Source organism: Diospyros lotus, chromosome 10 (assembly GCF_014633365.1).
Source record: "Diospyros lotus cultivar Yz01 chromosome 10, ASM1463336v1, whole genome shotgun sequence".
NCBI classification, from domain to species: domain Eukaryota; kingdom Viridiplantae; phylum Streptophyta; class Magnoliopsida; order Ericales; family Ebenaceae; genus Diospyros; species Diospyros lotus.
The window spans coordinates 18,425,834-18,437,468 of record NC_068347.1 but is presented as its reverse complement, the minus strand read 5'-3'; the positions used below and the strand labels follow the sequence as shown (position 1 = coordinate 18,437,468).

At 36.0% G+C, this 11,635-nt stretch overlaps 1 protein-coding gene across 3 annotated transcripts; it reads left to right on the top strand.

Moving 5' to 3' along the window:
* The first annotated feature begins 2,943 nt into the window (after positions 1-2,943).
* On the top strand, positions 2,944-10,527 carry LOC127811656 (COP1-interacting protein 7). 3 transcript variants are annotated; one of them, XM_052351719.1, is made up of 10 exons: positions 2,944-3,210; positions 3,284-3,460; positions 3,736-3,860; positions 4,856-4,908; positions 5,001-5,053; positions 5,158-5,310; positions 6,822-7,096; positions 7,467-9,205; positions 9,565-10,204; positions 10,292-10,527. In XM_052351719.1, the coding sequence occupies exons 1-10, from the start codon at positions 3,152-3,154 to the stop codon at positions 10,525-10,527; spliced, it is 3,510 nt and encodes a 1,169-aa protein (XP_052207679.1). In that variant the 5' UTR covers positions 2,944-3,151. The 3 variants fall into 3 exon arrangements, with proteins under 3 accessions (XP_052207679.1, XP_052207677.1, XP_052207676.1); XM_052351717.1 differs by having other exon boundaries at positions 2,945-3,210; positions 4,859-4,908; positions 9,565-10,527; XM_052351716.1 differs by having other exon boundaries at positions 2,945-3,210; positions 9,565-10,527.
* The last annotated feature ends 1,108 nt before the right edge of the window (positions 10,528-11,635 follow it).

Below are 11,635 nucleotides of genomic sequence, written 5' to 3'. Positions count from 1 at the left end.
TTAAACTTTCTCAAATAATAAGAAAACATGTCTCACCTTTAATTTAAAATAAATTTACTTTTTGTATCAGAAATCAAGATTTGAAAATTCAAATATAAGCTTTTGAGACATAAATGATTAAAACAAGAAAATATGTTTAAAAACAATCTCCTTTAATTCAAAATAAATTTACTTTTTTCATAAGTAAGAGAAAACATGTCTAAAACCAATTCTCTTTAATTCAAAATAAATTTATTTTTTGTACCCACTTTTAATTCAAAATAATTTTTTTATATGAGAAATAAATATATTTATATTATAAAAATATTTTTATTAATTATCAAAACTTAATTAATATGAGCAAGTTGTCTCAACAACCACAAAGTGTGTCTGTACAAATAGTCTAAACCATATCAAGTTTGGGTTGCCATTTCTTTTAAATGGAACTTTCATTGGTTGAAACCAATAAGTTCTAATTCTAGAACTCAAAGACACATGGGTCCTAATGTTTGAAACGAATATTTTCTTGTCTTATCTTCTCTTCTTCTGTCTTTCTTACTTTGAAGCTAAAAGACAGACTTAGTAGATGGGAAAATGAAAACAAAGACGCTCTCCAAATCTAGAACCATCAACTTCGTCATGCAATGATTCCAATGGTAGCTAGAACCATCACCCTTATTCTTTTTTATTCTTTTTCGTCTTTCTCTCTCTTAGTTCCAAAGACTAAAACCAATTGGCTTCAGCCAATAAAGGTTCCCATCATCGATAAATGGGTTTCAATTGACTGACGACAACTCTAGTGATTAATGGAACATTCATCAACCGCCATTTATTTTGTTTTTCATTTCTTATTTTTATTTTAACTAAATTTAAAAATGTTCTTTAATTATTTTAATATAATCTAACTTAATTTAATGTTTAATTAACATCATTTGTGATGAACTTGGTGTCCAAGCAAAAAAATTATACCACATGAACGTTGACCTCCAAGTCATTTTTGAAATATAAGGGTCTCCATACATACATATGATCAAACCACAAAGCATATTAGTATAATTTACTTTAGATTATTAAATAGTTTAATACATTATTGCGGATATAAATATTTAGGTAGAATGATGTTAAATTCATGTGTCAATTTTCTCGTAGCTTTTACATTGTGTTTGCATGAAGAGAGATGAACAATGAAACCAACAATTTTGGAAGCATAAAATTAAAAAACAAAAACACACACACACACACACACAGAGGATACAATTAATTGAATCCATGGTCAAGGTGGATGCCTGGTCATTTTCATCGCAGACAAACAGTCCTAATAAATCCAGCTAAGAGACTTGGATGATTTTCTCATAACAGTATTATTATTTTATCTTATATATTCAATCACATATGCCATGCGTGGCCTTTAATTAATCATCATTAGCTTAAACAAATCAGAGTCCACCTTATATGTATATATTCAAATTTCCATCTTTAATCCAGTTTTACTAAATCTAATCATAAACCCATCTCCCATAATCTCGTTAACATATAAAAGGCGATTTCACCCCCCTCAAACTATCAAATCGGACTACTTTGGAGGACCATTATTATTGTCTTTTCATTATTATTATTATCTTTATCAAATAAGATAAGGAGAACATCATTCCAAACTTGTTTGGCCTTTAGTTTAGGTAGTGGTGTGGGGTACATTTGCACCCAACATCCTAATTAATTAGTTGTTTGTAACACTTTAAACCTCACAACTCAACTCACTTTAGTTGGGTAGAGATGTCTGAACATAATCTAACCAAAATGGTGAGGTTGCATTCATGTTGGGGTATATTTGTCTGGTAAACCCTTTTCAAAGAACTAGGATAAAATTTTAATTTCTTCTATGTCCCTATAAAAATTGAAAATTATTTCAAAGGAAAATGAACATTAGTCGATTGTAACCTCTTTCTTCTTTTTTCTTCTTCTCTCCCTTATTCGGCTCTCTTCCCCCATCTATGACCAAACAACTTGCTAGTAAATCATTTGTTGGCGTGTGACAACGTCGTTTAAACTTTTTTTTTATTTTTTTATTTTATATAATTTTATATTTATATATATATGTATTGAAACTTTTGTATTTATAGGGTATAATTTATGCTATGCAAATACCAATTAAAAATATATTTTACACAGTTCAAATTTAGTTATTTAATTTTTTTTATATAATATTTGTATGAAGATGAGTTTGGGTGTAATTGAACAACATAAGTGTTTGTTTACTCAAATAATAGAATGGATATATATATATATATATATAATATTTTGTTAATTTGTTTATATTCATATATATTTAGAAAATACATTTTAGCAAATATATCTCTATAATCAGTTTATATATAACTTTGTTTATACATATTAATTTATAATTATAATTTTTAGTCATTTAACATTTTAGCTCAACTTTAATCTTTTACCAAACACTTTTTTAAATAATCAAACTCACATTATCTCACTTCAACTCAATCAACTCACCTCAAGCCTAGATGGAGTCTTCATCAATTTGGATTCTAACCTTGTGTAATAAGTGTACTTTATTTTTAAAAAAAAAATATGTATTTATTATATATTAATTTTAATTTTAAAGTAATTTTATTAATTAATAATATATCCAAATCCAGTTGCAAAGGCAGTGAAAGTACAGTTGGAAGGTAATCATCTTTCGCGGGATAATTATTCTTTCCCACGGCCTCACTCTTCCGCTTTGAGAGCGACAGCCAAGCAAATAAAGCAAAAAAAAAAAAAAAACAAAAAAGGAAAAGAAAAACAGAGAGAGAGAGAGAGAGATGAAACCGTTGGTTGAGAAGTCGTTTCATCTCTTCTGCAAATCTTGTACTTGAAGTGAACAGGCAAGCTTGCTCCTGTGACCTCTGACCTCTCACGCTCTTGACCACGTATTTTATCAAACGCCTCGCCTTCATTCACACTCCCCCTCCCCCTTGAATAGATCAGACAGAGAGAGAGAGAGAGAGCTGGTGTCGGCGTGAGCATTTCCATGACCGGGACCCACATTTTTAATTATCAAATCCCTCCCAGTTTCACCTTCCTCTCCCATGTGCCCCCACCTCCATTACGTCTCTCTCTCTGAATAATCGGAGAACAGAGTTATGAATGCGAGCTGGAAGTTTTGAATCTCAGTATGGATTCAAGAACTCGTCTCGACAGTGTTCTGTTTCAGCTCACGCCAACGAGAACCAGGTAAGGTTTCAGTTCTCGCGTCTCTCTTGCTTGCTTGTGTGAAGTGATCTTACAACTGTTTCCCATGTAAAAGATGCGATCTGGTTATTTCTGCTCGTGGGGTGAACGAGAAACTAGCCTCTGGACTGCTTGAACCATTCCTCTCTCATCTGAAATCCGCCAAAGATCAGATTCAGAAAGGCGGGTATTCAATTACGCTTCGGCCGCCATCGGCCAATCCTTCCTGGTTTACCAAAGCCACTTTGCAAAGGTAATTCTTTCAAGAATTTTAGATGTTATTTGCAACTTTAGTTGCTCAGCCGAGTCATTGGATCTGTGCCATTATGCATTTGTTATTAATTCGGAAAATTTATCGCCAAATGCTTTCCTTAGCATCCATAGTATTTTGAATTGATATTTGAGCTGTAGTGTGCATTTTGCAATTTTTTCGTTGTTATTGTCCTTTTTTGTTTTTGATAAATTGTTATTCTGATCCTTGTCAAGCTCATGGTGTTTGTTTCTTTCATATTATGACATGCGAGTCAGATTTGTGAGGTTTGTCAGCACACCTGAAGTTCTCGAGAGATTTGTTACAATAGAAAGAGAGATTGCTCAGATTGAGTGTTCGGTTCAGTCAAATGAGCGGATATCTGCGACAACAGGGACAGAAGGTATAGACGAAGATTATACTGTGATATACGTTAGAGTTGATCAAATGAGCATTTGTCTCTTGAATCATTTAATTATCTTCCCCCGTCCTGCTAATTTGATTGCATTTGTTGACAATATTGTATTGCGCATTGGCATGGTACTATGGTCTCCTCCATCAGAAGATTGAAAAAACACCTGGAGATGATATATGTCCAAATTTTACTAACAAGTATGGTAGTTATAGTTTTGGGAGATAGATGCTTAGCAACTGCAGTGTGCCAGGAAAAGGGCCCCACATATGGGGTTTCTCACAGTCACATCTACTAATATGACATGTTAAGTCAGGGCATTGGTTTGCTTGAGAATGCAGCTTAGCACCCCTAAAGGTTGTCCTAATTGCATTGAGGCTCTCCACTTAGCAGCCAGGGTTGGAAAGGGTCGTATTTTTACTTAGCCTTAGCTTTACCCTTATTTTATAAAGAAGTTGTTTTCACAACTCAAAATCATCCTACAAAATACGGAAAGTAAGTATATCAATATGAAAGTTCATATTTAATCATAAGCATTAATTCAGTAGAAGAAGTCAAGGAGAGAGAGGTGCACATCTTGAAGAAGGAAGAGATGCTCTTTCTTTCTTTTCCTTTTTTTCCTCCATAAAGTTTGGGGTGGATTTTGGACTTCAAGTATGATATTCAACTAATATATGTCAACAAATCTCTTTTTATTTGAGCAAGTGATCACACCATAATTGATTTGTTGGGCACATCTAATCTGTTTTTCAGAGTAGAATTTTATTTATAGAAATCTCTAGGAAAATAAAAATTGGGAAATATTATGGCAAGTACCATGTATAGGCTACATTTATTATTACTATACACAGATGAAATATTGTATCTTATTTGCAGTGGAAGTGTATATATAGTTATATAAAGCTGATAACTCAAAATATATGTAACTTATATGTCGTACATTGATGTCACAACTTTACCTTTGATAACCACAAATTTGGTAATAGCAGATGTCTCAGCCGGTGATGAGAATGCCAAAAAGTCAACTGCTTCCTCTAAGGTATAAAATTTGTTAATGTGTATTCCTTTAAAATACTGTTTTAGGTAGATTGCAAAATAAATACTAACCATTTTTCTGATCCTTGATTCTAGTCAAAAAGTGAATCCAGTGGAATCAGTGATGCCATGCAGGAAGAAAGTTCCAAGTAAAATAATTATATTATGCTTGGTCACATCTGTCAAATTTACAAGAGAACTAAGAATGATTTTTAATTCCAAGTAACAATTCTTTGTGGCTGGTTATGAACAGAGTTCGTCTTCAACGTGTTCTAGAAACTCGGAAGGCAGTACTCCTGAAAGAGCAGACAATGGCTTATGCCCGTGCCTTGGCTGCAGGATTTGAGATGGACAATATAGATGATCTCATTTCGTTTTCTGATGTGTTTGGTGCTTCACGTTTAAGGTACTGTAACATGTTACTTACAATTACTTTCAAGTATAATGTTTATTGTGGAGGTAGTTGTGAAGAAAATATGAGTGTTCCAGCCTTCTAGCATGTAGAGGGCTTGATTTATCAACCAAATATGAAGTTTGAAATGATATTCTTTTTCATGAAATCTTGAGTGGACTTCTTTGTGGTTGTGTAATTTGGTTGATCCTTCAATTTTGTTCTTTGTATGTGTAACACCGTGAGTCCTCAACCAAAAGTGCAAGCTAAAGGTGATTTATGGGTTCATGAAACCAAGTAAAAACCCAAGACCTCCCTAGTAGACTACTAATGTGTTCTTTGTGTTTTTGTATGTCTATTGTGTTCTCTGTGTTCTTTTTCCTGGATTAGCTCTAGTACCACTTGTAACACTACAGGTTCTTAACCAAATGTGCTAACTGAAGGTGACTTATGGGCTCATTGGAACAAGTTATATACCTAAAACCTTCCTAATATACTACCGATGTGGGATAACGTCATGACAACATGCCACCAACACCTTATGCTTCACATTTCATAATTAATTGGCTTAATTGAATTCTGCCTTTCCTTTATGGCTCTCTTTATCACATTTTTCAGTTCAATCCAAATTTAACATTGTCCACTTCTGTAAGTGTGCTGTTGCTAGATTGAAGTCTTTGATTAAAACCTCTTAAAACTAGCATACTTCTCATTTAAGTTATTACTTGTGAGCAGAATTATTTTTTATGGTAAGTAAGAATAACTTGTGAGGAGAATTTTACCATCTTAGTCACTGTGACTTTATTCCTGTAAATACTTGTACATAAGAATAACTTGTGAGGAGAATTTTACCATCTTAGTCACTGTGACTTTATTCCTGTAAATACTTGTACATATAATGTCAATGTCGAATACATAAATCAATCAATTTCCACATTGCATGAGATTAGCTTAATGATTTATCTCTGAGTTTATTTCCTTGAAATGCTTATGGCACATGGATTTGAGATATTCCATAAGTTACATTTTTGTCAACTGAATGCCCTAAATTTAACCCCATGGGCGTTCAACCAAAAGTGCTAGCTGAAATTAACTCTCTGGTTGCTAAGACATCACCAATAGACTCCCCTTCTTTAGGCCCCATCTTACCCAGCTGGAAATTTCATGCCTCATAACTCTGACCTAAGTCAATCCCAAGCACTCCCTTGGCCTATACTCACTTGGTATTGATCTTTTTCTTATGTCAGTTCTAATACTACTTGCTACATCGTCGTTATTCGCCCAAAAGTACTGGTTGAAATTAAATATTGGGCTCATAGGACCAAACAATCTACCCAAAACCTCTCCAGTAGATTACTTATATGGGCTTCCCTCTAATTCTTAATGCTTTATTATTATATTGATAATGAAGTTCAATTTCTCTTTTGTGCTTTCTGTTGACCTAAGGTTCCTTTGGATATTGAAATCAAAGTTGTCCCCTTATTTTGGATTTGCTTAAGGTGTACCATCTAGCTTTGATATTTTAGGGAAGCCTGCATAAATTTCATGGAGTTGTGTAAGAAAAAAGACAATGATGGGCTCTGGATGGATGAAATAGCAGCATTGCAGGCAAACTCTCACTCAGAATTTTCATATCTGGGAACTTCTGGAATCATTCTTGCTGGTGAAGATAATGATCATAGTCAAGGACTAGTGATAAATGTCCAAAATGGTGGTTTTTCTAGCAGGAAACAGAATGGCTCCATGGATGCATCAGCATCTGAGTCTGCTCCCAGTCATGGAAGTTTAGACAATACCCAAGGTATGATTAAATTAATTTATATTTCTTCCTCTGAACTTTTTTTGACTTGGTAATTCTGTTGCGTGGGAACTTCTAAAACGTGTTAGTCATCATGTTATTGCATATTATGCCTTAAGGTTTCTTAGATTATGCTCTCAAACCCTTCAATTGCCCTGTCTGTAAGTGCATTTTTCAAAAAGCTATCCAGAAAAATGGGCTTGACTCTGCACTAACCAAAAAAGGCATTTTTCCAGAAACACTGTCAAATTCTAGCCATTCTTAAAAAACGTACTGTAAGGTAATGTATTATTTAATAGGAGCCTACTTAAATTATAAAGCAAAATTTAATAGGAGCCTACTTAAATTTAATGCTCAAAAGCATTTTATGCAGATAATAGCTTGCCAACATCAGCTCAGTTGCAATCAACAGATGGAAAGGCACAAGTACCAATGTCATGGCCAAACCATTTTCCACAGTACATGCATAATTTTCCGGGTCCTGTATTTCAACAAATGCCCCCATATCAAGCTTACCTTTTTCCCGGGATGCAGGGAGCCCCTCATTATTATCCGGGAAAGATGCAGTGGCCACCAAATGTGGAAGATTCTGGTGTGGGTCATGATCATGAATCAGATGATCGTTACAGCCGAAAATCATCAAGAAAGAAAGAGAAACCTTCACGGGGAAATGGATCACAAACTTTAGAACAAGATGATGAAGCAGGGTTCAGTGGTTCCAGTTCTGAGAGTAGTTCAGAGGATTTTATGCAGCATGGGAAAAAGCATTCTTCTACTCAAGAAATAAATAGAAAAAACCCTGGGAAAACGTCATCAAGAAAGGTCGTTATCCGCAATATTAATTACATTACTTCAATGAGAGATGGAGAGAACAGTACCTCCGAGGAGAATTCATCCGAGGAAGATGAATTCGTCAATGGAGAGTCCTTAAAGCACCAAGTAGAGGAAGCTATAGGGTCATTGGAGCGACGCCATAAATCATCCTCCCATAAAAACAAGAAGCGAGAGGGAATCAAGCACCATAATCTTGTGAACAGATTAATTAGTGATACCAAGCAGGACAATGAAAATTTGGTTGCAAACAATTCTGAAGGAGAAAAGAGAAACGAGAATTGGGATATTTTCCAGAACCTTCTTATGAAGGAAACCGACTCCAGTTCTAATGTTAGAGATGCTCACCAAGTACAGGTTCAGGACGAGTATGTTACCCATAAGAGCTCCAGGGAAGAAATACCAATGACAAGACATATTGCTTCAACTGATTCCTTTGTTGTGACTAACAGGAATACAAGTGATGAAGGTGGGATCCACGTCAAGAACTTCGAAGCTGGAGATAATGTTCAACCAGTTATTAAGAGAAGAGACAACATGTATGAGGAGATGTTATTTTTAAAGAAGACTAAAGAGGCAGAAAACTGCCCCCAAGTTATTATATCTGATCATACAACTGAAACTTCTGTTTCTAAGATCCATAAAGGTGAAGATTGTTTTCTTATTAACCAACCGGATAAATCAATAACTCAGGATGAAGCTAATCGCAATATCTTTGAGGGAGATTACACCCCATCATTCTCTAGGGATCATTCCCAGATTCAGAACAATAAGAATGGTCTTGTTGATGACTCATTCATGATTCAAGATCATCTGATGGACAATGACTTATCTGCTTCTCAACTGAAGACAGACATATTTATGGTCTCAGACATTGTTGGAGCTATAACAAGCAAGCCAGATGATCTACAAGAGAATGTTGGAACTACTGGCAACTTTGAACCAGACGATCTCTGTGTGGTGCTTGGACGAGATTCAGCTGTGGAACAAGAAGTGGAGCTTTGGAACCCTGAAGTGGATTATGGCAATAACAATTCAAAGCCAGAAGCTAGTGAAAGGGCAGTCCCTAGTGGAGAACCAACAGATGCTAAGCTGTCCTCAAGCAATGAGGTAACCAACCGTAAGAGTAATGGAGCTCCTGGAGGAAAGTCCTCGAGCAAAGAAGCACGGTCTAGGACATCAGTTGGATCTCTTGGAAGGAGCAAATCTGAGAATACATCAAAGTGTAAGAAGCCATCTTCTGGAAGTAGAACCATGAATCAGAAGAAAAAATCTGAGAAGGTACTGCACGGACAAAGGTTCATCAAAATATTTCATTTTCTTTATTTTCCTCAAAATGCATTATCATATTGCATTTAGAAGAATTTGGCAAAAGATAAAGTCATATTCATTGGATATGGATGATTTTTGGGGGCCTTTCATGAAATGTTGTTGCACCGTTTCTGTTAGCAGATGGCGATGGCGTCATTTTCTCTAATTCATCTATTTAACAAGTAGGGCTTATGCCTAAAAATGCTATTGAAACAATCATGAAACATACAACGGTTATGTGAATCTCACAATTCACATATATTTACATCTTCCCTTTTTCTTTAATTAAGTTGACCTTCATAATCTCTCTGTTACTTTGTTATATATAGGACGAAGAAAACAGAAAGAAAACGGAGGAACTATTGATTCAACGCCAAAAAAGAATTGCTGAAAGAAGTGCCACCAGTGGTTCTAACCCAGCAAGATCTAAGACAATACTAAAGGAGAATAAGGAAGCAATGGCTCCCGTAAAGAGTGAGAAGCTGAACCTTCAGTCCCCAAAGCAGCAGGCAGAAAAGAAGCCCGTCCTCAGGAGTTCCACTATAGATCGTCTTGCAGCTGCAAAGTCAATTCACAAACCATCAACTGAAGTAAAATCCAGCCAACCAAGAAAACCAATTTTGAAGGCTTCTGGGGCTGAGAACAAGAAGCCGGGTACTAACAGGATCAAATCTTTGGATGAGAAAAATAGCCGCAAGAACGGGCTGCTTACTTCAGCCTCTGGCCCCCAAGAGACGGCCAATGCAGATGCAGCAATAAGCACTGCACAAACAACCGAACCCTCCAATGGATTTGAGGATTCTGAAAACATTACAGAGTTGCATAGTATATCTTCGGCCATGAAGGATGAAATAGATAAGGCCTTGCAAACGGATACTTTGGATGATAAAAGCCGCGACAGGAATCCACCTGATGAAGGCTCCTACATGCCCATCAAAGATCACTCTGCCCAATTAGATCATTTGAAAGGTGACGATCAGTTAACCTCAGTAGCATCTCCAGTTGTTAAAGATATGACACTGTCCAATGAACACGTGCAATTTGTCCCCGAGGCAGGCATTCAACTTTCTCCCCCGGCACCTAACAAAGCTTCGGATTCCATTGCCTTGCGCGTTGCTGAGGATGGTGTTGCAAATGAAAAATTCTGTGTGTCACCTGAAGCATCTCTTGTAGGAATGTCAACGCCGCCGCCCACCCACTCCCGGAAGAAATGGAACAATGATGAAAGCTCCCCTAAGGTCTCGAAAGGACTCAGGAAGCTTCTCTTCTTTGCCCGGAAGAATCCCAACTAGCCAGCTGAGTTTGACTACATGGCTTGTGTTTCCTTCTTCTGTGATTCTTTTCTTTTGCTTCAGATAAAGTGGATTATTTGGCTTTCCAGCCATTGCTCGTCATTTAGCCGCTTGATGGAAGAAGCTTGATGACTTTCAGACAATAAGGCATCCTTCTTGCTGCCATGGAGTTGTTTTGTAGTTGGGCTTTGATTCGAGAAATCTGTGAGTCTGACTTGTGATCTCTCTTCCCATTTTTTCTTTTGGTTTTTCACTGTGAATTGATCTGCAATATTCATGCTTGTACAATTTGTAATCAATGTTCATGCTGTGCTTTCCATATATACGCGTCTTGATTGAGACTAAAAAAAGAAAGCTATGCACATCACCTTATCAAACATGCTTTATACCCTAAGAATATATTCCGCCTTTTTAGGTAGGTAACATTTTATAACACTCAAAACTAGTGCAAGAAGAATTAAGACTCAAAAGAATGATCTTGAAACTTTTAAAGTTACAAGCGCCTATCAACTAACAGTAAACTACAACAACTACTTCTCAATATGCTACGTTGATGCGTTTATCGCATCAATCAATCTCCCGAGTGCAGCGTGGGAAGATCCACCGTCCATCACCGCCAACCTACGCTTCTCCGCCATCTCCGCCGCCTCCATCAGCCGCCGTATTCCCTTTTCTATCTGCGCCGCTTTCACCAATACATCTCTTACATATTGATCATAATCCAACGAAATCTCCACCGCCAATCCCAATTCTCTCACCAACTAAAACACATTGATCTGTTGTTCTGCGTACATCGGCCACGTGGCAATAGGAATGCCGCAGCACCTCCACCTGCTCTACCCACTCGCCCACGATCACCTTCCCTTCTCCGCTGCCCTCTCGTAAAAATAACACTGAATTAAAATAGAGTCGTAATTAATAATTTAAATAATAATAATAATAATAATTAAACACACAGATTTTATGTAAAACCCTCCTCAAATAAATCAGAGTAAAAATTACGAGTAAAAATAGAAGAATTTATTATAAAAAAATAATGTAAATTATAACATTCTTTCTAAATTACAAGAAAAATAATAATAATAATATCTCTTAAAAATAGAAAAAA